The sequence below is a fragment of the Talaromyces stipitatus genome, genomic scaffold (genome assembly GCF_000003125.1).
Source record: "Talaromyces stipitatus ATCC 10500 scf_1105507295555 genomic scaffold, whole genome shotgun sequence".
Lineage (NCBI taxonomy): Eukaryota > Fungi > Ascomycota > Eurotiomycetes > Eurotiales > Trichocomaceae > Talaromyces > Talaromyces stipitatus.
This window is the reverse complement of record NW_002990116.1, coordinates 1021986-1042980: the sequence shown is the minus strand read 5'-3', so window position 1 is coordinate 1042980 and position 20995 is coordinate 1021986. Positions and strand designations below refer to the sequence as shown.

The 20995-nt window shown below is 46.1% G+C and overlaps 9 protein-coding genes across 12 annotated transcripts; 6 read left to right on the top strand and 3 right to left on the bottom strand.

Moving 5' to 3' along the window:
• Positions 1–58: 58 nt before the first annotated feature.
• Positions 59–2588, bottom strand: TSTA_114880 (threonyl-tRNA synthetase, putative). Its single transcript, XM_002481631.1, has 4 exons — positions 2049–2588; positions 1145–1985; positions 417–1086; positions 59–361 (listed from the first exon to the last, which is right to left on the bottom strand). The coding sequence occupies exons 1-4, from the start codon at positions 2555–2557 to the stop codon at positions 207–209; spliced, it is 2175 nt and encodes a 724-aa protein (XP_002481676.1). The 5' UTR covers positions 2558–2588; the 3' UTR covers positions 59–206.
• A 212-nt stretch (positions 2589–2800) lies between these two features.
• TSTA_114870 (snoRNP protein (gar1), putative) lies at positions 2801–3909 on the top strand (the record flags this gene model as incomplete). The annotated part of the gene is made up of 5 exons (XM_002481630.1): positions 2801–2861; positions 2929–2976; positions 3029–3129; positions 3202–3347; positions 3443–3909. The coding sequence occupies 5 exons, from the start codon at positions 2801–2803 to the stop codon at positions 3696–3698; spliced, it is 612 nt and encodes a 203-aa protein (XP_002481675.1). The 3' UTR covers positions 3699–3909.
• A 122-nt stretch (positions 3910–4031) lies between these two features.
• On the top strand, positions 4032–5321 carry TSTA_114860 (phosphatidylserine synthase). The gene is made up of 6 exons (XM_002481629.1): positions 4032–4213; positions 4268–4328; positions 4378–4415; positions 4478–4489; positions 4554–4732; positions 4804–5321. Exons 1-6 carry the CDS (start codon positions 4144–4146, stop codon positions 5170–5172), a joined length of 729 nt encoding a protein of 242 aa, XP_002481674.1. The 5' UTR covers positions 4032–4143; the 3' UTR covers positions 5173–5321.
• A 1614-nt stretch (positions 5322–6935) lies between these two features.
• Positions 6936–9148, top strand: TSTA_114850 (WSC domain protein, putative). Its single transcript, XM_002481628.1, has 3 exons — positions 6936–7977; positions 8040–8500; positions 8567–9148. The coding sequence occupies exons 1-3, from the start codon at positions 7659–7661 to the stop codon at positions 8585–8587; spliced, it is 801 nt and encodes a 266-aa protein (XP_002481673.1). The 5' UTR covers positions 6936–7658; the 3' UTR covers positions 8588–9148.
• An 860-nt stretch (positions 9149–10008) lies between these two features.
• TSTA_114840 (uncharacterized protein) lies at positions 10009–12331 on the top strand (the record flags this gene model as incomplete). The annotated part of the gene is made up of 2 exons (XM_002481627.1): positions 10009–10222; positions 10274–12331. The coding sequence occupies 2 exons, from the start codon at positions 10009–10011 to the stop codon at positions 12100–12102; spliced, it is 2043 nt and encodes a 680-aa protein (XP_002481672.1). The 3' UTR covers positions 12103–12331.
• Positions 12332–12584: 253 nt separating this feature from the next.
• Positions 12585–14618, top strand: TSTA_114830 (succinyl-CoA:3-ketoacid-coenzyme A transferase (ScoT), putative). 2 transcript variants are annotated; one of them, XM_002481625.1, is made up of 3 exons: positions 12585–12914; positions 12967–14146; positions 14201–14618. In XM_002481625.1, the coding sequence occupies exons 1-3, from the start codon at positions 12852–12854 to the stop codon at positions 14512–14514; spliced, it is 1557 nt and encodes a 518-aa protein (XP_002481670.1). In that variant the 5' UTR covers positions 12585–12851; the 3' UTR covers positions 14515–14618. The 2 variants fall into 2 exon arrangements, with proteins under 2 accessions (XP_002481670.1, XP_002481671.1); XM_002481626.1 differs by having other exon boundaries at positions 12967–14618.
• Positions 14619–14756: 138 nt separating this feature from the next.
• Positions 14757–15297, bottom strand: TSTA_114820 (uncharacterized protein; the record flags this gene model as incomplete). Its single annotated transcript, XM_002481624.1, has 2 exons — positions 15173–15297; positions 14757–15089 (listed from the first exon to the last, which is right to left on the bottom strand). Exons 1-2 carry the CDS (start codon positions 15185–15187, stop codon positions 14757–14759), a joined length of 348 nt encoding a protein of 115 aa, XP_002481669.1. The 5' UTR covers positions 15188–15297.
• A 154-nt stretch (positions 15298–15451) lies between these two features.
• Positions 15452–17133, top strand: TSTA_114810 (metal homeostatis protein bsd2). 3 transcript variants are annotated; one of them, XM_002481621.1, is made up of 4 exons: positions 15452–15634; positions 15723–16181; positions 16234–16916; positions 16979–17030. In XM_002481621.1, exons 1-3 carry the CDS (start codon positions 15611–15613, stop codon positions 16825–16827), a joined length of 1077 nt encoding a protein of 358 aa, XP_002481666.1. In that variant the 5' UTR covers positions 15452–15610; the 3' UTR covers positions 16828–16916; positions 16979–17030. The 3 variants fall into 3 exon arrangements, with proteins under 3 accessions (XP_002481666.1, XP_002481667.1, XP_002481668.1); XM_002481622.1 differs by having other exon boundaries at positions 16234–17133; XM_002481623.1 differs by having other exon boundaries at positions 15452–16181; positions 16234–17133.
• A 230-nt stretch (positions 17134–17363) lies between these two features.
• Positions 17364–18566, bottom strand: TSTA_114800 (uncharacterized protein; the record flags this gene model as incomplete). Its single annotated transcript, XM_002481620.1, has 6 exons — positions 17364–17865; positions 17939–18009; positions 18059–18093; positions 18130–18156; positions 18206–18424; positions 18536–18566. The coding sequence occupies 6 exons, from the start codon at positions 18564–18566 to the stop codon at positions 17364–17366; spliced, it is 885 nt and encodes a 294-aa protein (XP_002481665.1).
• Between the last annotated feature and the right edge of the window lie 2429 nt (positions 18567–20995).

Sequence of the window (20995 nt, the reverse complement as noted above, 5' to 3'; positions counted from 1 at the left end):
TATTAGCCCTGGAGATCAACTTTTGGAATTTGAAGGGGAAGCCCTTCGAGGGCAGACTGGTATATAAACTAATGAATATATTTTGTTCTAAAGTTCGATAACATAGCTGTTAGAAAACCACAATGACTGATTTTACTAATATTTCTTTCAATGCTGCCGTTAGGCCCAACCGTATGCCGATTTGTGTTCCGTCAGTCTTGTCTCAGTTACAGTGCGTTAACAAGTCTACGCTCTTTGCGGAGAGCCTTTAGCTTGACGCGAGCTTCCTCGAGAGAGATCAATTCGCCTTTAGCATGGGAACTCGGGTCATCCCGGTTGCGAATGTTGACCGATCGGCTTTCCTTTTCTTGTGCGCCAACAACTTATGTGACCGTTAGTCTTGGGCAATTCAAGGAGTTCATCTAATAACAACTTACCGAAAATAAAATTGTATTGGGCCAATTGACCTGTACGAATCTTCTTTTGTAGAGTGTTTCCGCTGACATCCACGTCAACGTTGAACTTATCAGCCAATAAATTTTCTTGGAGTTCTTTTGCGTAATCATTGAGTGCCGGCATAACAGGGACAATCAAGATTTGACGAGGGCTAAGCCAGAATGGCCATTTACCAGCGAAATGCTCAATCAGGATACCCAAGAACCGTTCGAAGCTGCCAATAATAGCACGGTGGATAACAACTGGGCGCGCACGATTCGCATTTGATTCCTTGGCCTTCTCTGTGTCGTCCTTGTTGGCTTTGGCATCCGAACCAGCTTGCTTTTCGTTGGTGATGTATTCTAACTTGAAGTTGATCGGTGCTTGGTAATCGAGTTGAATTGTAGCACATTGGAAGTCCCGCTTGAGCGCGTCTGAGATAGTAATATCGATTTTAGGACCATAGAAAGCACCATCACCTTCATTAATCTCCCAGTCATCTCCCTTGAAATTGTTCAATGCCTGGCGAAGCTGCTCTTCTGCATAATTCCATGCCTCCAGCTCACCCATGTACTTTTCTGGGCGAGTAGATAGTTTTAGTTTGAAAGTAAAGCCAAAGAGACCATAGACGGATTTCAGGAAGTCGAAAATTCCTTCGATCTCAGAAGTTATCTAGACCATCCATAATTAGGCTCACAAACATGGAAATTAAGGGGAGAATACAGCATACCTGTTCCGAGGTACAGAAAATATGACTGTCGTCTTGCTGGAACTTGCGCACACGCGTGAGGCCATGTAGAGCTCCAGAAGCCTCATTTCTATGCAACACACCGAAGTCAGCGATCCTCAGAGGTAGCTCTCGATAACTCCTCTCGCGGTGACCGAAAAGCATGAAATGACCTGGGCAGTTCATGGGTTTCAAAGCCCATTCTCGCTTCTCAACGTCCAACTTGAACATATCATCCGAGTAGTGCGCCCAATGTCCCGAGGTCTTCCAAATACCCACATCGTACATATTGGGTGTCTGCACCTCTTGGTATCCGCGTTTGCGATACTCTGCCCGTAAGAGTTTCTGTAATGCGTTGAAGATCTTTGTGCCATGAGGAAGAAGGAAAGGGCACCCAGGAGAGACATCGTCAAAGAAGAAAAGCTCCTGTTCCTTGCCAATTTTCTGGTGGTTACGCTTTTCAGCCTCCTCAAGGAATTTCAAATGCTCCTTCATGCCATTCTTATCTGGGAAAGCAACACCTCTGATTCGCTGTAAAGAGTCGTTTGATTGATCACCGAGGAAATAAGCGGAGGAGTTTTGCATGATTTTAAAGGCCTTGATTTTGTTTGTGTTCTGAATATGAGGTCCGCGACAAAGATCGACTAAGGTTCCGCAGCGATAAACAGTACTCTTCTCTCCCTCCACAAGGTTGTTTATGTAGTGCAGTTTATATTTGCTGTAAGCGAACATCTTCTTAAGATTTTCCTTGCTAACTTCAAGTCGATCGAAGCTTTGGCGTTCCTTGAAGATCTGGTTTGCTTTCTTATCGAGTGGTGCCCAGTCCGATGGGAGAACGGCGCGCCTATAATATAAACAAATTAATGACTCTCTTGCGAACTGCCAGTCTAATGAAAGCAAAGTTTACCCATTTGGCATAGCCATGTCGTAGAAGAAACCCTGGGGAGTGGGTGGACCGTGCGATAGAAGACAACCAAACTCGAGTTCGCAAGCTTCTCCTAGACAGTGAGCACTTGAATGCCAGAAAACATCTCGTCCTTCTGGATGGTCAAAAGGAAGGTAAGAGAGCTTGCAGTCCCTCTCCAACGGGCGATTGAGATCCCACAGTTCCTTGTCGTCAATCTTCGCAATTACAATATTGGCGCTGATTTCTTTTGGGACATCCTTCAAAAACGACCCGGGGGTGGACTCCCAGGATTTGCCAATTACCGTTGAAGGGTTTCCGTCACCAATATCAAGTGTAATTGTTATATCAGATCGAGGCTTCTCCGCAAGCTCTTTGAGATGTTGCTGCCACAGCTCTTCGAAGAGCTTGTTTCGCTCGATGAAGGGATCAGGCAAGGAGCTGGACTTTTGCTCCATTTTGGTTTCACTAGCAGGGCGAACAGGAAGATCTTTTTGTCCTTCCGAAGCCATTGATGCCTCACCAACGACAGTAATTTTCTGTAGAAAGAGATAATGGAGCGACGCGAGGTGAGTCACATAGAAAATTACTCTTTTGGTGGGCTGGAGGGGAACACAGAGGAAGGCGGTGTATCACGTGAGCCTGCCTGATCTAGTTCCAGACTTTACCGCTTTTAGTACCCACAGCAAAAAAACTTCGGAATCAACGAACATTTTCTACAGCAACCACCTCGACAATCATACATCACAGCAGTCATGTCTTTTCGTGGCGGTGGACGCGGCCGCGGCGGCTTTGCCTCTGGCGCCAATCGTGGAGGTAAGAATATCCTTCTTCATGTTGCGGAAAATACAGAATTGGTGTGCTAATCGTGTGCTTGGAATAGGTCGTGGGGGCTTCCAGCAATCATTCGGGCCCCCTGCCCAAGTTCTAGGTATGGATCTATGACAATCGATTGGATGACGGACAAATACTCATTGATGTAGAAATGGGAACTTTTATGCATGCTTGTGAAGGTGAAATGGTTTGCGAATCGATCAACCCGAAGATCCCATATTTCAATGCTCCGATCTACCTGGAGAATAAGGTATGCGACTCGCATAATCTATACCTAGCAAAAGCTAGCGTTCCAATTTTGATTCTAATTTCTTTTTTTTAGACGCCGGTCGGAAAAGTTGACGAAGTGCTTGGTCCGATTAACCAAGTCTATTTCACTATCAAACCTCAAGAAGGAATCGTCGCAACCTCGTTTAAGTCCGGAGATAAATTCTACATTGGTGGAGACAAACTACTACCTTTGGAAAAGTACATTCACCATACCATATTTACGTTCTTATGTTTAATTGTTTTGCTACATCCATGCTTAAAAAGGTGGTCACTAACGTCATACTCGTTGATAGATTCCTTCCGAAGCCTAAAGCGCCTCCCGGTTCCAAGGTCAAGAAACCAGCTGGAGCCCGCGGTGGTGCTCGTGGTGGTCGCGGAGGACGAGGGGCACCCAGGGGTGGTGCTCGAGGTGGCCGAGGTGGCCCTGGAGGCTTCCGTGGTAGAGGTGGTGCAGGTGCTCCTCGAGGCCGTGGCGGCTTCTCGCGAGGAGGGTCAGGAGGATTCGGAGCTCGTGGGAGCTCTCGTGGAGGTTTCCGTGGACGTGGTTAAGATTTTGCTCGCAAAATATCCGGCCAGCGTATTGTTTCTCGTCTTGTTATACATTTGGCGTTGGGGGAATTGGATACGGATTTTTTTCAAATTTACGGCTGTCGCAAGTAACTAGAAATTTGCTCTCACCGGTTAAAAAAAATGCTGTAAATTATCATTTTCAGGCAAGCGAATCCTAGAACTTGTGGTGGTGATGCACCAGCCACACGATCTGGACGGTCTTGTGAAATTTTTTTGAGCATTGTGGCTGGGTAATGCAAACGAATCAAACAATGACGTCTGGCTGCTACGCCAACCTTCATCCTGGAAAACGTAAATTCGAAAGGAAAGCCCGCGGCACCACCTTCAATCAGAGCCCTTCACCAAAAAATATCTATTTTGTTTTATTCCTTGATACGTCTCGGTAATAGGAAGTATCTATCATCGCCTCATCCTAGTGAACACCATGTCTCGTCGAACCCCAGTCCATTCGGCGATTTCGGAGCCTAACACTGGCAACGGTGTAGGTGGAGATGGTACGTACAGATGACAGGCAGCTTAAAGAACAACGATCGCTAACAAGTTCGTAGTCAGTCAAGAGAAGCAGAAAAAACTGCTCCAGGCAGAGACAGGGCATTTTAGCATGATTCGGTTGGTGTCCTTCAGCCAACCTCAGCAAGTCAGACATTAACATCAACAGGACCTTGCACCTTGCGGATCTTATAACTGAATTGAATGGTGCGTTTCAATGGATACCTTCTCCAAATATTGCAGACGGCTAACTGGGGATGTTATTATAGGCTTTTGCGGATGTAAGTCTTGCAGCCGACCCTCGAAAATCTCGGACCAGGAGTTTAGCTAAACAAAGTGGAACAGTCATGTCGGTCCTGTCGTCGATGCGATACTTGACGGAGCCCGAAAGCATTGGTAATGTCTGGTTAGCGCTTGCGTTCATGCCTTTTGGTCTATTCTTCGACTTTATGGATGGTCGAGTTGCAAGATGGCGCAAAAAGTCGTCTTTGATGGGTCAAGAGCTGGACTCTCTGGCAGACTTGGTATGCGAACCTTGGATATTCATCTTTGCTGTGTTTACGGAGACTGACTTGTATTGCTCGGTTGTTTACAGATCTCTTTTGGCGTTGCACCCGCTGTAGCAGCGTTCGCCATTGGAATTCGAACTTTCGCAGACCACCTCTTCCTTAGCTTCTTCGTCCTTTGTGGCTTGACAAGACTAGCACGATTCAACGTCACCGCTGCCGTTCTTCCCAAGGACAAGACCGGAAAATCGAAATACTTTGAGGGCACCCCGATACCCACTTCCCTATCTATTGCGAGCCTCATGGCCTACTGGGTTTCTCAAGGCTGGATCCACGAAAACTTGCCGTGGGGTACTATTCTCAAAGGCACCGTACTTGAATTTCATCCAGTTGTATTGTTGTTTGCGCTCTGGGGCTGTCTGATGGTTAGCAAAACATTACGTATACCCAAGCCATGAGATGTGTCTCATTTGAGCAAGACCTATGAGGTTCGGGGACTATATAGAGGAACCTGTCGCTTGGACGAGTTGTGCAAACAGTTGCACATTTAAAAGTTATGGTAGTATGTCTAGGAGTTGCAAATGAATGGTATTATTTACTGAATTAGTATATGGTGTTCCACCCGCTATAAATCATAATCATATCTTGTATGACAACCGGCATCCATGCATTCAATGTATATTGATACCTTGAAACGACCTAAAGCACTGTAACGTTGGCTATCTAGTGGAACGTGTACTGGTCGCCGTTCTTTGACTGAGAACATAGACTTTTTCTTAACAACTCGATGGCTTAGATTCCAATGTTCAGTTGGGCGCATCCATGGATGTCTAGACTCACGAGTCAGAGACTCGTAAAACGATCTACGCCAATTCTTTTGTTTAAAATTTTTTTTTTGGTTTACCGTATCTCTTTTCTTTTGTGAACCGTGACCCGTGGGGTCCAGCACTAAATGTGAGGTTCTAGACCTCGTCTATGGCGTATGTCAGCTTGTCAGCCTGTCAGGCAGCTAACAATCAGCAGCGAGAGTAGCAAAATGATAATGGACTCCGTTGAGGGTGAAATCCTTTGTACGTAATGTCTGACTAGACCCTGGTGGTATTCTGAGATCGGGCAGATTTTTTATCTGACATGTTAATTTGTCCTAGGTATGGACGTGCCAAGGGAGGAATTCGCGTCTGCTCTTTCGCTTCGTTTATACGGTTTGTTTTTGTTCCGAGGAGGAATGCGGCAATCATAAATTTAGTGAGGAATCTATGTAAAGTTTTGTTAGTGTAGCTATGCATTCTACGTTGTTTGAAGGACTCCCCTAGGACTCCCGATCAACAACCTGCGGTTCTTGGCAACATTATTTTCGATACTTCATTTTGCTTCTCGAGGACGCGTGCAGCTGAATCGTTATTTGTGATGAGAGCCTTCACCCTTCGGAACTCTTCTCGACTGCTCTATAAGGATCGGGCCGTCCAGGAATGATCGGTAAATTTGCGCCGATGGATCTGCTGCGGAAGGCCTCGGATGACGTTGGGCTACAATGATTACTCCTATGTACGGAGTATTCGTAACGAATTTTGAAAGTTCGATCGAAGCCGAATCCGAGGTCGTCTCGAAGGCTTGGTTGCGATGGAGGCTTAAATGAATTCACGTGACAGTCAGAGTCATTGTCGCTTTTGGATGGTGTTCTGACTCAGGGCGTGGGTAACTTTCATGACCATGTCACCGGACAGTACGTACGGGTATGGCTGAGTCAAAGATATCAATTGAAATGGCTTATAACTAGAAATCAATAACGCTTTATCTCATAGTCAATATGTAGAGAACGGTCAATTTATCAATCGAGAATTTGAGATGGGTGGGAGACGCCTTCGGACTCTTTTGCTCCACCGATGCAGCCTTAGACGCAGATGGCCGGCTTTATCGCGCCACACCGTCAGCCATAGACTAGGTGTGTCAATCAACAACATTGGACTCATAAAGGCTGAAGCAGTGGCTTCATTGAGTCTTTCAGATACTAGTATCTGGGACATGTAACTCTTCCTCGGTATGCTGTACGGAGTAGACAGCGCACAGAGTACATGTATGGGTCTGTGTGACAATAAAACGCACCCTATGGAGACGATGTCCCGCTGCGGCCAGGCACAAGCCAATAAGATTGGGGGAAAGGACCCACTAGAGACTGATATGGGCCGATAAGCCAATCAGCAGTGCGTAAGGGGGTCACTAGCGGGCCGCTAGAGGGCGCCGGACTGCAGCCATGTTTCTGATGACCCAAACCAGTCTAGGTCATGCCCATTCCAGGAGGTCTCCCGTCTCTCCCTGTCTGCCCTGTGCCTTCCTTCTCCAGACAGACTCACACGATCCTTAGTCTTGCCGTCGTTACCTTCGTTTCCCCATTCTCTCGTTAATTTTCCCTCACTATACTATTACCTACCAACTTTCAGAGCCTAGTCAACCTTTCATTCAATTCAGTCCTTCGCTGCCTGTCCTTTGTCTTCTCTATCAAGGAAGGCTTTTCATCACCTCAAACAAACCAAAACACGAACCGACGCCCGGCTGGCAAATACCACACAAAGTCAGGGGCTCATCTATTGCACGGCGCCAGCGGGCGACCTGCTTCGACACTCACTTTCAACCAACGTCGGTTCCGGAGTCTCCGTCGTCTTGTCAATCGTAACGACTTGTCTATCTCCAGAACATCCATAAACCCCCTGAATTAGTCCACAGACGAACAACATACCGTCGACAACAGGATTTGACCGATTTTGTTGACAGGCTCGTGCCAGAAAGAGACGCACAGAACAAGAAGAAAAATAACGATATCAAGAACCTTCGTGTCGGTGACCAAGGGCTACGCAGGTCGTCCCTTCATCGCCATACTACAGGTGTTCCGTGTCCTGAGGGTGTCGAATCGTATACGACAAAGAAGATAAACAAACCAGAAATCAACATGGTTTTCACAGCGTCCAGCGTCGTTTTGGCGGCATCCTCATTGCTATTGTGGGCTCCATCTCCCGTGGCTGCCGACATTGCTTACAACACAACAACATATGTCTCCTGTTACTCGTCAATACCCAATGACTTCATAAACAACGGATCATGGATATATCAAAGCAAAGGGTACTGCCAGCATCAATGTGTCCCCTTGGGATATCCTGTGATGGCCATGACGAATGGAAATGAGTGCTGGTGTGGTCATGAATTGCCTGCAAATTCGACTCAATCTCAAGGGTGTGATAAGACTTGTGTCGGTTATAGTGACGACGGCTGTAAGCATTCTCCCAACTTTTATAAGCGGAAAGTGCAAGGGAAGACTAACAAATCATTGTAGGCGGCGGGAAGTCTGCATTCGATGTCTATCTAACTGGTTTTCCCATGGATGACTCATCTTCAGATACCAGCAGCAGCACTACTAGTTCCGCCACTACCTCCACCACCGCTGGAGTCACCGTCGTTACACAAGCAGGACAAACCATTTTTATCACAGCATCTAGCGAACCCTCCGCCTCGTCCAAGTCAAGCGGTACGAATACCGCCGGTATTGCTGCGGGTGTCGTCGTAGGTGTTGTTGTATTGTCAGCAATCATTGGGGCTGCGGTATTCTTCCTCCGACGTCGGCAGAAACAACGCGTTGAAGAGGAGTACAGACGGAACGCTGAAATCAATGCCTTTGCTCAAAAACCATCATCAATGAGTTCAGATGCTCGATGGGATAGCGATTTTATGGCTCAACGACGCCAAAGCAATGGCAGCATTGCCGATTCCCAGGACTTTTCGCGACGCATTCTCCAGGTAAGAGCCACCACCACATTAGTATTATCGTATTAAAGGACTCAGGCTAATTGGAAACCGATTTAGGTCACCAACCCCGATCGCTGAATGCTATCACAAATAAGTGCGTCCTCTACTACGATTTTATAATGTCTACACCAAAACAATACTGGATCAGTAAATCGATCGACCTGTCTCAGCTGTTTTGTTCTCGCCGTCATTCAGATGCTTTTTTTCTGACTTTCGGCTCTCGAAACCCACCCTCCTTTTTCGTGTCCATACATCGACATAAGTTCCTTCCTTTGACCACGACATATCGCCCAACTCATCCGAATTACGAATATTGCTGTCTGCAGGTTCCTCACTTTGGCGTGCTTTTCTTTCCTTTTATTATTCCGAGTCTTTTCTGGGCGTGATGGGTTGCGGGCATGTAAATATATTCAGTTTTTTCTTCCTTTATTTGTTTGAAATTGTGAGCTTTTCGAGATCTTGGAAAACATTACTGCAATGACCTGGCTTGGGAGATTTATTGAGATTTTGCTTTTTTAGGGAAAGGAGGAATGGACACGCAAGTGAGGTCTTGGATAGGGAAGCCAAGACATTACTGTGATTAATTCAGATGTGGATTAAGAATTAGCAACGATGCTGCAATGTATTGATTGTATCTTGAAAATAGCTGTGCTATAATCCCGTTCCATAGTATCTTGGCTGCATACAAACACGGTTCTGCTCCAGAAGAATACGTCTGTAATGCTGTCCTTCGGTCGAAAAGTGAAGCCATTTACACTCTGAAGCTATTCCCAAACAAGCTGCGATCGCGATCAACCCTAGAGCGGTCAGCCTATTTCGCGGGACCTGACTGGCTCGATCCCAACTGTTTTGCTGGCCTCCTCCCCAATTCTCAGATCGACCCTACAACGTTGTGATCGCGATAACTTCCTCTCTCTTCTTCCGAGACAGCACATACCCGCTCTGTTACCGCTCGCCCATAGTAATCATACTACTGAAACGGTCCAAGATTCCCTCAGCTGCTAGATCCTTTCGCTCTTTATTTTTTTTTTTTTTTTGCGTGATGACAATCCTATCGCCCCCTATAGCTTCTTCTCAATGGCTCGGACGTTATATATACCATCGATTCATCCACTCTCACCGCAATGGGTGGGAGAATCGAGATCGTGGACTCGGCGTGGAGGTCAAATTCTATTATAAATTGGCATTACACTGGATCATTGTCCTTTTGAGTATTTGCTGCCCTTCTTCAAAAGAATTACATGGTGATACAGATGTCAATTGCTCCGATCACGTCCATGAGCTTTTGAATATTGGGCAATACAGCAGCATATCCTGTTCATGTCCTTGATATATTTCGTCCTTCTTGATCTTCATCTCTTGTGGTCCAATCATACCCAATGCTAGTATTGCGAGTGTGATACTGCTATGATTCTTTGATGATTCTGGGTTAACTACCAGTTTAAAATCGAGTCTCTTCTTCACCTGGTTTGACAATTTCGTCAGTTGTGCTTCAACCAATGACTGCATCACTAGATGGGAGAAAGGGGAACAGTAATGGTAGCCACTCGCTACCCAGATCTGCGTCCAAATCCCGAGGGACAGCGGGCATTGTACAAATGCCTCATAGATCCATTGGGAATAGAACTGAACAAAGCCAGCAACATGCTGAGTCTGAGCATTGGTTCATCGAGGCGAATCAACACGTAACATCCCAATTAGACGGATTAGGAGGTAAATCAAGGAATGAAGATTTTTCTTCTTTGTTGACTGACAGACTGGCAGACGATGCGCCCTTCTTCCTTGATGCTGTCGAACCCAATTATTCTGGCGGGAGGCTTTCAAGTCCAGATCCCATACACGATCCCGTTCTGTCTTATATGCGCGGGAACAATAACGAACGGGAAAATGAAGAACTTCGTGGAATCATTGACGATTTGACCTTGGATATCAAACGATTAAAGCGAAAGCTTCGCAGGTACAAGGAAAGAGATCCCCCTCGACTTCAGGCGGATAAGCTATTTGATGTCCGCACTTATGGTCTTCCACGCCGGCGAAAACGGCAATTGGAGAGAATCCTGCAGCGATTTGCCTCTGATATCTCTGCAAGTCACCGGTTCCCGAGAGATAGGTCAACTGCCACCAAAAGCAAGCATATGAGCGACAATACACCTGTATCAGGTGATGATGCCCTTAAAGCAATCGTGACCATGCTGTTCAAGCAGCGTTTGGGCGTTGCAACCAAAACTAATCACCACCATTTCGAAAATACATCGCAGCCCCCAGATGCCTGGTTTGATGTGAATGACACACTGAACTCAATAAAGCATGTAATTTCAAACATTGACCCTGATTTCGCGCGGGAGGCTTTGAAGGAACATGGTACACCACTTGAGCTTTCGTCAGATGGCTGTTCTGTGAGATGGACAGCTAGCAGCCGACGTGGGTTGGCATGGTCCAATTTGATGTATGATCACGTCCGTAGCCATCCGAAGGCGCAAGATTTTCGAAGCAAATCGATCCATCCAGAAACGGTCCTTGGTCTTGCTGGGAGCAACACAACATCATTGCATAGACCAACCTTCTCAGACTATATACCTTTTATATCCAGAACCCGTGCTAGTGAGGCTGATGATTATTATGATGATGATGGATTGTCTATGATAAGTAGTGGTTCCGAAATCAGCTTTCGCGCCTCTGTAAGCGGTGAGAATTCGAGTATTCGTTTGCGATCGCAAGCGGAGTTTCAAGACCGATCGACTTACTACAAGAATTCGACCTTTTACATTGATTACTCGGGAGATAATCTCGATGTAAAAGACTCACAACCACAGGAATTCGCGGGGACCGAGGATGTTGCGGGGAAGCGCAAGCGCCAAAGCAGTCCTGATCGATCGCGATGTCAACAGCGACCACATACCACCAACATTGCTGCAAATCGATTTCATTCTTATCCAAGCGAGAAAGACCCGGCGTTGAACCTCAGTCAATACAACTCCCCTGCTTTATCTCTAGCTGAAGAGCCATTGTCATCAGCAGTAAATGGATACATGACCACATCAATGGAGCTTCCAGCCTCGGGTATTGGGGATGTCGTCCCTGACGATAATTTTGCTGTACATGTTGCCATGAAATACGTTCCAGTGAAGCCCAACGAGGAGACAGGTGGTTGCATTGACAGAACTAGTCGCTGCGAAGAGGTGCCGTGTCGGAAAAATGAAGCATCGCTCGTATCGCACCATACCTTGAAGGACACCAATACCTCCTCTAGTTCTAACGGCAGAATCCACAAGAAGGGCAAGAAACTCTTCCAAACCCACGTTGTCACAGCGACACATGAAGAATTGGCACCATCGTCTTTACCACCCGCGATATGCGGATTTTTTTCCTCGGCAAGTTCCGATGATGACGGCGACCGCGAGGGTGAAGACGGCGATGATGAATCTGATGCTGGTTTTGGAAAGCGAGGGGAAGTGATGCATCATGATATTCCTCCGCAGGTACAAGCCAACGTTCGGGTCACTGAAGGCGAACCGCTAGCATCTGTGCATTCAATCGAGAGATGGAATGCGCATGTTGTTGCTTCGTTGGGGAACCGCGAGAGCAGTCTCTGAGAGACATTCAACGATGGACTCGTGGGACGTCCCTGTTCCTCATTACGAGAGTTATATTGAGTAATTTCATGAGATCCTCATTCATGGTGATGGATACCGTTTAACCGTGTCAATACTTCTGATAATCTAGAGCTACGTGACAGGAATACATACGGTATGAGGCATGAGTAACCGCCTGTTGCCGTCACTAGCCGGCTGAATGCAGTTCTAACAGTACTTGTCATCCACGCATGCCACTTCGTGATCCTCAGTAAGAATATAAATCACCTTATGCGCGCAGTAGGAATCCGAGCCTTTACATCAAAAGTAAGAAAATACATATTCGAATGCTGCTTTGAATGGTGATGATAATTCTGTTCTGAGAGTTCTAGCTACTACCCCAGCCAAACAGCGGAAAGCGCGCAACCATTCCGCGCGAGTCTCCACATTTGATTATCCGGGGTAAAGCCCGAGCGCATCGGATAACAACATCGGATGATGGCATCGCTGTGAAGAGCGGAATATGAGGACTGCGTATATATAGTGGTCGTGTCCATGCTCGTTATTGTCCTAGCTGGTTCAGTCATTTATTCTTAAAGTTCACCTACGTCAGTATTAAAGTGATTCCCGGTCTATATTGCACGAAGAACGACGAGACTGAACGTGTTGATAAGAGCATTATCAGCTTGTATACCGGGAATAGGCCGGTACGAAATTGATAGCAGTTCAAATCCGCTGAGAGAGTAGCTCTCAAAAGGATTGTGGCGAAGATGCCCTCACAAATCAGGTACTGCCTACGTGTGGCAAGGCAAGTCACTGCTCGACAGAACAAGGTAGGAATGTTTGTCTATGCTTCTAACTACGCAAACGGTTAACGCAATACAGCACCAGCAATTCCTCGTTCGCGCATTCTCAAGCTCCGTTCGCCGATGCGAAATCAACAAAATCCTCCCATCCGCCGAAGAAGCTATCAAAGACCTCAAATCCAACTCAACCCTCTTAGCCGGAGGCTTCGGACTATGCGGTGTCCCCGACACTCTTATAAACGCTGTCCGAGCCAACCCCCAAATCACAGGCCTTACTGCAGTCAGTAATAACGCCGGAGTTGACGGATCCGGATTAGGCTTGCTTCTTGCCAGTAAACAAATCAAAAAGATGATTGCTAGCTATGTTGGTGAAAACAAGACGTTTGAGCGCATGTATCTCAGTGGCGAGATTGAGTTGGAGTTAACTCCCCAAGGTACACTAGCTGAACGATGTCGTGCGGGCGGAGCAGGCATTCCTGCTTTCTATACGCCAGCTGCGTTTGGAACGGTGGTTCAGACCGGTGAACTACCCCTAAAACATAACAGTGATGGCACCGTGGCCCTGTACGGAGCACCGCGAGATGTTAAGGTCTTCGATGGGAAGAGTTACGTTATGGAGGAAGCTATCAAGGGCGACTATGCATTTGTCAAGGCTTGGAAGGCAGATAAATTGGGTAACTGCCAGTTCCGATACGCCGCAGCCAATTTCAACGGTGCCATGGGCCGAAACGCGAAAATGACCATTGTTGAGGCAGAACATATCGTTGAAGTAGGCGAAATTGAACCTGCCGCCGTCCATCTGCCAGGAATCTACGTGAAACGCGTGATTCAGAGCACAGAAGAAAAACAAATTGAGAAACGAACATACGCCAAGGAAGAAGGCGATGATATGTCCGCTCTCGGAAAAGGAGATACAGCAAACAAGCGTGAGCGAATCGTGCGACGTGCTGCAAAGGAATTCAAGAACGGCATGTATGCGAACTTGGGTATTGGAATGCCCATGTTGGCACCAAACTTTGTCGACCCATCTGTCGAGGTTATGTTGCAATCGGAGAATGGTATTCTTGGATTAGGGCCGTATCCCAAGCAAGGTCAGGAAGATCCCGATCTTATTAATGCTGGCAAGGAGACTGTGACTCTTTTGCCGGGAGCTGCTGTTTTTGGTAGTGATGAGTCTTTCGGTATGATTCGCTCGGGACGTATTGATTTGACTATTCTCGGGGCTATGCAAGTCAGTGCCCGAGGTGATCTTGCGAACTGTAAGTTTATATTCTTCGATTAACCTGGCTCTTCGTTGCTAAAGCTGTCTTAAGGGATGCTTCCGGGCAAAATAAAGGGATTTGGTGGTGCCATGGATCTTGTCTCCAACCCTTCAGCGACCAAAGTTGTCGTGACGATGGAGCACACAGATAAAAAGGGCAATCCAAAGATCTTGAAGCAGTGTGAATTCCCATTGACTGGCAAGGCATGTGTCAGCCGAATCATCACAGAGCTGGCTGTCTTTGATGTTGATTTCACTGATGGGTTGACTTTGATTGAGATTGCTGATGGTGTCACCGTTGACGAGGTTAAGGCTAAGACCGGTGCTCCCTTCAAGGTTACCGATGACCTGAAGCCGATGTTGTAACTCGTTACAAGGGCTGATGATTGATGCCTGTATTCTATATCCTCTTGCGCATATAAATGATTTTCAGTGCACATTACCATCATAACAACTATCACTGATCCATTATGATCGTTCCACGTGACTGGTTAAAAAAAATCGTATGCAATATTGTACAATATACAGTGGCGTACATACATTTCCCCAACTCCGTACCCATCATAGCTCGAACAATGCTTTCACCATCCTTATTTCTCAACCCTCGACTATTTGAACCGTAACATCCCTCCCAATCTCTTCTGTATCCTCCCCAACCAATTCCGGTTAGGCGCCTCTTCAAACTCTCTCACCACATCATCATAATGACTGGGATTGCTAGCGGGACGTCGTAAAATTTGCGGCAACGGGTATTGTTTGCTATATTGATTGTTGAGGAGGGATGTAAGCGCATTTATCGACGACTGCGATATTTGGGGAGTCTCAGACTCGGACTTGGGCATGCGGCTTTGAAGATATGTTTGTACAGAGACAGAAGCTGGTCGCACGGTATCGGTGGGCCAGCTTTTAACGAGATGCGCCAGGCGCGTACTGATGGTTTGCTGTTGATGGTTAGATTGAATGTATACCTCTGGCGCACCTGCGAAGGAAGTCATGTGGATAAGATAGGCTTGGGCTTGCTTACTGGTGATCTCGACATTTTGTATCACGCGATTGCAATTAAAATGTACTGAATATAGTCGCGTAGGCTGTTAAACAGTAATTCCTCACGTTGAATTGTGGTGATCTCATGGAGAATATCGAAGCTTCGAAGTGAAGGACAAATGAAGATGTCCGGCCGCCCCGAAAATCCTTTTGTGCCTCAGTAATCAGGTGTCGACGTCAGGCTGCCACCATTGACTCCGCCACTGACTGAAACTCCGACCGCCTCATCGAGAGAGAGCCCCTTCCATCCAGATCCATCATCCATCATCCCTCTGTCTCTTCGTCTCCTCCAATCATTTAACCTTTTTTTGTTCTTCTATATCGATTCTTTTTGCCTCGTCATTGCTGTTGTCGATTTTCTTTTGTAGTTCACTCATTCAAGGCCCATCTATAACCCAGTCCGGTAAATCCGCTTATCATGACTTCGCAGTCATATCAACGGGTAAGTGAAACCACTCCCCTTCAAGTGACTATGTTACTGTCGTTGCTGTCACTAGACGTTTGCTCATCTCTTTATGAATGATCTATAGGTGAATACTCGTGATGACGATGATGATGGTCGACTCGAAGCCTTTCCGAATCTGACTGCTGGAATCCCCGCTTCGCCTCCGCCTCCTTTCCATTCGCGATCATCGTCACCTTCGTCGCGTCGCTTGCTCCATGAAGACCCCATGCGAGATGGTCCCGATAATGCGCTAGAGGATGCCTTTGATGATGGAAATGACTCAGACGACGCGGATGAAGCCGACGATAGACAGCGATTGATGAGAGGAGATCCTACTATAACCGCAACAACCACCAATAACACATCAGCAGAGTCAAATGCGGCGGCCGCTCAACCGTCATCAACACAAAGACGTGCCACTATGCTACCGACTTTTACTTCAAATTCGCGAGTGATAGGAACGGGTTCATCAAATGACGGTGTCTTTGCCAACCTCAATGCCAAGCCCGAGAGGGCTGAGAAGCAGGAAGAAGATCTACCTCCAGTATGCTGTCTTCTCTATTCGTGAAATTATTCGCGTACTGATTTTCTACTAGTCATATGAACAAGCAGCTGCCGATGCTACACCTCCTTATTGGGAAACTACTATAATGGCCCCTGGCATGTCCTCCGATGAAGTATACGTCGATGGTCTGCCTGTTGGATCCGTCTTCTCGTTTGCATGGAACGGCATGATTTCCATGTCCTTCCAGCTCGTCGGATTCCTTCTCACATATCTCCTTCACACTACCCATGCTGCCAAGAACGGCAGTAAAGCCGGTCTGGGTCTGACTCTTGTGCAATATGGCTTTTATATGAAAGGAAGTGGCGTCTCAAGACCCGATAATGATGCAGACCCATATACATCTCCACCAGATCCTAATAGTCATAACTTTGATCCGAACTCTATTGGCGACGGTTCTGGTGCAGGTGGCCAAGGAGGTGGAAGTGGAGGCAACGGCATCTCCTCAATTACAACAAGTGAATGGATATCGTATATCTTGATGGTTGTTGGTTGGTTTATTTTGATTCGATCCGTTAGCGACTTTCTTCGCGCTCGCAAGCATGAACAACTCATTCTACAAAGTCCGGAAAGAGGCCTTAGTGTCCCTGTTATCGCCGAAGGCGAGTCCGCCGAGAGGGTCGTCTAATCTGCACTATGTTCAGGCGCATAATTGATGACGGAGTCCTGGCGTCTCGTTCTTCTTATTTTCATACGGTTACCTTTGGCTTCTTGGAAGTGAGCTCTGTTTGCTATAACCGCTTTTCCATTGTCTCTTGTATTGTACTTATTTTTGGAAGATACCACATATATTCATTAGGGATACCTCTCACTTCGCTCTACCGGTCATATCTTGTAGATGGGCTTCCCCGGAGATAGGTCACTCAGACTAGAGCTGCAAACGAAGATTACCTACCTGAATATAGCAGTGAGATAATCTTATTTTGAATTGACAAAATGGATTTGAACTTTTTCGGTTCTTCAGAGCTGCTTGGTCTGATATAGTCGGTCAACTTTACTACGTCAAGTTCGATTTTCATGGTCAATGAGGCTCAACTCTTGAATAATACTGGTAAGTCCAAAGCACAAATCGATCCTGTTTATGCCTAAGTAGCTAACTACTACTATCCATATATGTCAATTTTGACATTGTCCATGTCGAAGCCGTAAAACAGTTTGGGATACCTAGAAGCAGATGGCAATGATCATGAAAAGGACAAATAGGGTTCCTATCCTTGGATTCAACTGGGAGCCAGCTGACTTGGCCTGCATAGGAGTGGTTCCCGACGAAGAGCCGGAAGCAGAAGCAGAACCAGAACCAGTGGAGCTTCCTGAGGGTCGTGAAGTGGATAAGGGCGCAATTGCGCTGCTGATGCTGCTGCTACTGGCAGTACGTTCCTCACCCATAGCTAGTGTTGAATTTGCAACAACGGGCTGTGAAATGTTTGGCTGATCGGCACAGATCGAGTCTAATGCAAGCGGGCAGCTTTCATCTGTGCAGATACTCTGATACTGCGGACCTTGAGCCTCTATCACAGTTTTCTTGGGAGCACACCGGTAGTCAAACAGACCCTCAAGAGCCATGGCAACAACATTGATATCGAAATTGGCGACACCAAATGAAGCTGCTGACAACCCGACCTGGGTTATGAAATATCCGATTTGGTATGGATCGAGGACCATAAACCTAGAATAGCACAAATTAGAAATGCCTCGAAGTATCCATGGATACGTGTCTACATCTAAAGGAAGTATCTTACTTGTGCACCTCGTACATGCTAGCATTACCGATATAAGTGGAGAATCCTGGCATACCGACTTTAGGGCGTCGCTGGTTCAGGGCGTCAACTCACTGTAATAGGACGTGACTAGAAATTTACTGAATCTTGAAGAACACCAGCAATAGGTGATGTTGCTAAAATTCCAAAATCAAGAATCACAAATGCCATACCTATTCGTGCCCCGATGAGTCCAGGATCTGGACAAAGTCCAATTAGCACTACTGGTTGCAAAGCAAAAAAGAGCACCACACAAGAACGCATAGATGATAGATACTCCAATAACGGTTGTGAGACTCTTGACGCCAATCAGCGCTATGGAGGAAGCACCGGTTGCCACCCCGAAGAAGAGAAGCAGATTGAAGGAACCAATTCGAGGGTCTAACAACATCGGAAGCACTTTGCCAGCAGGCTCGAGAAGTTCATAAATGCGAGAACGTAGGATGCGATGTTTGCAGAAGTAATTTTCTGGTCAACTGTAAATGATTCAACGTAGTTTGAATGGAATATAGACACCGAGGATAAGCAGTGCATTCCCAAAAAAGAATATCATGAGAACGGACGTATCGATTATCGTACGATTCTTCTTTGGAATGACACGGGCCCTCATCACGAATACTGAAATCAGAAGTGTCACTACACTCACAAATCCAAAACACGAACACTCCATCCGTATCCGATCCTCGGCTGAAGATTATTGAGTAGGATTGGAAATAAGATACTGTAGCAGAGGATTTTTGTTAGCCAAATGTACTTTCAACAAATATAAGTAGAATATCAAAGGCCCTTACCCAGAAATACCACTTGCAAGTGGCAGGTTAGTGGTGAAGTATGTTGAAAGCACGGACGTGCCCAACGTAGATATGATACCACCTCCCAGGCCAATGCATATATTGTGGAAGAATGAAGTGTTAAATCTCTATACTGATACTTTGCATAAAGGCAGCGATAGTAGCCAGCATCGTAGAGTGGTCAGGCCAGAAAGTACCAAAAAACAATAGAAAGCTCTGAATGGATCCAATAGCTGCCGCTTTCGGTGCAGAAACCCTATTTGTTCTGTGTAGTAAGGCTGGAAAATACCATAACTATTACTAACACTTGCGAAACGAGTGTAAACATTTAGTTAGCTTCTGAGCGTCCACTTTCATTGCGCGATAGTTGTTGAAGCAGCATGCGTAGACACTAACGCACCATAACTGTTGAAGTAGATACAGAAGCTGGCGACAACATGGAGCCACGCTCAAAATCCCCCATTGGGAGAGTCTTCTGTAGAAGACGAAGATGGTGTGTCATCAATCTGCAGCCTCTGCTCTGTACTTCCCATGCCCTGACAACCTCTGAGGTAGCACTCACATCTTGGGCGATTTGGCCATCGTGGAAAGAGTGTCTTGCCGGAGAGTAGCTTTTTTCAAAAATCGTGAAAATGAAGGAAAATTTTGGCGAAAAATGAGGGGATGGAGTTGAATACCAGGATGAGAACCAACTACCCTGAAGACGAAATATCAGTAATCGATGTATAGTTGACCTCACGTAGAAGTCAATGATGAAGACTTAAGAACAATTTCAATACATTAAAATGGGAGCTGCAATTTACCCTCTAATATAGGGCGTCGCTGGTTCAGGGCGTCAACTCACTGTAATAGGGCATGACTAGAAATTTCCAAATCGAGTAATTATAGGAGTTTTGCCCGTTTTTAGGGCTCTGGGTCAGACGAGAATTATTGACAACCACAAAGACCCACCACGAAGTTTGCACTGCATTAGAGCTTTTAGGGTTACGGAAAGCCCTAGACCAAAATACAGTATGTAGTAGATCATACCTTTTCCCCTTCGATAAGCTACATAATTTGAACTTTCATCCTTCTTCGTATTACCGCTACTCTAAAGAAATATGTTCGACTTTGTTTGACCGCGGTATTGTGAACGCTTCAGTTATCTCAGCCTGCTCGGTCGTATCTTTGAGATTCCAGACATCTCATTCAACTAAACGTCGTAACCTAGGCATACGTGAAAAAAGTCAATGTTATGGGCAGAATCATCTTACCAGGTTCCAGCAGTACGGCAGCTGCAAGGGTTCCAAAGAGTAGCTGTGCTATTGTAGCAGATTCGCATATATTAGGGTCTACGACATAATGTCTTGTATAAGAAATAGAATCAATGGATACTGCTGTGTCTAGAATCCTCACCTTGGATGATGCCCTAACCTACTGCTTTCTTGATGGTATCTTTTATACAGCTATTGCCACTACTTTTTGTGATTTATGATTGGACCCCTACCAATTGAAGGTACGGTATAATCAGTGATGTTCTCGCAGAAAAAGGAATTACCCCTTCCTATATAAAACACCCCGAATACTCTGTTGGGATTTCTTAGTATAAAGACGGCACAACACCTAGCCTTCCTCCATCACAGACCAGAACACTTCCGTTTAGATATGCTCCAGCTTTGGACGTAAGATAGAGAATCGTCCCAGCAATATCTTGATCCTCTTCAGCGCGTCCCTCTGGGAACAACTTGCCAACATCGTAAGAGATTGATGCCATTACAGACATCATATCCGTCATGAACAATGTAGGTATGTCAGATAAATAATGATCGGTGTATTAATTGATCAAAAGACTTACGCCCAGGGGCAAGTATATTCACTCGACTACCGTATGACACCAATGATGTTGACAGCTGCTTCATGAGGCATGTACTTGCAGCCTTACTTTGACCATATGCAAATCGAGCTGTCGGTGTCAGGCGACCAAAACTAAGGGTACTGCATGTTGCTATTACCTGGCTTCTTTGCGATACATTTTTCTCCTCATTTCCAGGATGTAGAAGCTTCAGGAATGTGAGGGTAGAACAACAATATCCTGCGGTATTCACTTCGAATGTTTTCACGTAATCGACATCATGATCCCAATTCATCCTTATGAAATCGTCAATAGTACTGGTAGGTCCGAGCTTGGTGGACTCAGGGGCCCTAGTCTCGGAGTTACAAATGAGTGAGATAGCCCACTTCTTGTTGCACTTTGTCGGCACTTCTTTGA

Excerpts from the sequence above, each read along its gene's own strand:
- TSTA_114880 (XM_002481631.1), bottom strand. The coding sequence starts at position 2,557 with ATGGCTTCGGAAGGACAAAAAGATCTTCCTGTTCGCCCTGCTAGTGAA. Across the intron at positions 1,087-1,144 it reads TTTTCTGTACCTCGGAACAG|ATAACTTCTGAGATCGAAGG; the intron begins GTATGCTGTATT and ends TGGATGGTCTAG. Across the intron at positions 362-416 it reads CCAATACAATTTTATTTTCG|TTGTTGGCGCACAAGAAAAG; the intron begins GTAAGTTGTTAT and ends CGGTCACATAAG.
- TSTA_114860 (XM_002481629.1), top strand. The coding sequence starts at position 4,144 with ATGTCTCGTCGAACCCCAGTCCATTCGGCGATTTCGGAGCCTAACACT. Across the intron at positions 4,214-4,267 it reads CAACGGTGTAGGTGGAGATG|TCAGTCAAGAGAAGCAGAAA; the intron begins GTACGTACAGAT and ends ACAAGTTCGTAG. Across the intron at positions 4,329-4,377 it reads GGGCATTTTAGCATGATTCG|GACCTTGCACCTTGCGGATC; the intron begins GTTGGTGTCCTT and ends TAACATCAACAG.
- TSTA_114850 (XM_002481628.1), top strand. The coding sequence starts at position 7,659 with ATGGTTTTCACAGCGTCCAGCGTCGTTTTGGCGGCATCCTCATTGCTA. Across the intron at positions 7,978-8,039 it reads CGGTTATAGTGACGACGGCT|GCGGCGGGAAGTCTGCATTC; the intron begins GTAAGCATTCTC and ends AAATCATTGTAG. Across the intron at positions 8,501-8,566 it reads TTTCGCGACGCATTCTCCAG|GTCACCAACCCCGATCGCTG; the intron begins GTAAGAGCCACC and ends AAACCGATTTAG.
- TSTA_114830 (XM_002481625.1), top strand. The coding sequence starts at position 12,852 with ATGCCCTCACAAATCAGGTACTGCCTACGTGTGGCAAGGCAAGTCACT. Across the intron at positions 12,915-12,966 it reads TCACTGCTCGACAGAACAAG|CACCAGCAATTCCTCGTTCG; the intron begins GTAGGAATGTTT and ends AACGCAATACAG. Across the intron at positions 14,147-14,200 it reads CCGAGGTGATCTTGCGAACT|GGATGCTTCCGGGCAAAATA; the intron begins GTAAGTTTATAT and ends AGCTGTCTTAAG.
- TSTA_114810 (XM_002481622.1), top strand. The coding sequence starts at position 15,611 with ATGACTTCGCAGTCATATCAACGG. Across the intron at positions 15,635-15,722 it reads CTTCGCAGTCATATCAACGG|GTGAATACTCGTGATGACGA; the intron begins GTAAGTGAAACC and ends AATGATCTATAG. Across the intron at positions 16,182-16,233 it reads AGGAAGAAGATCTACCTCCA|TCATATGAACAAGCAGCTGC; the intron begins GTATGCTGTCTT and ends ATTTTCTACTAG.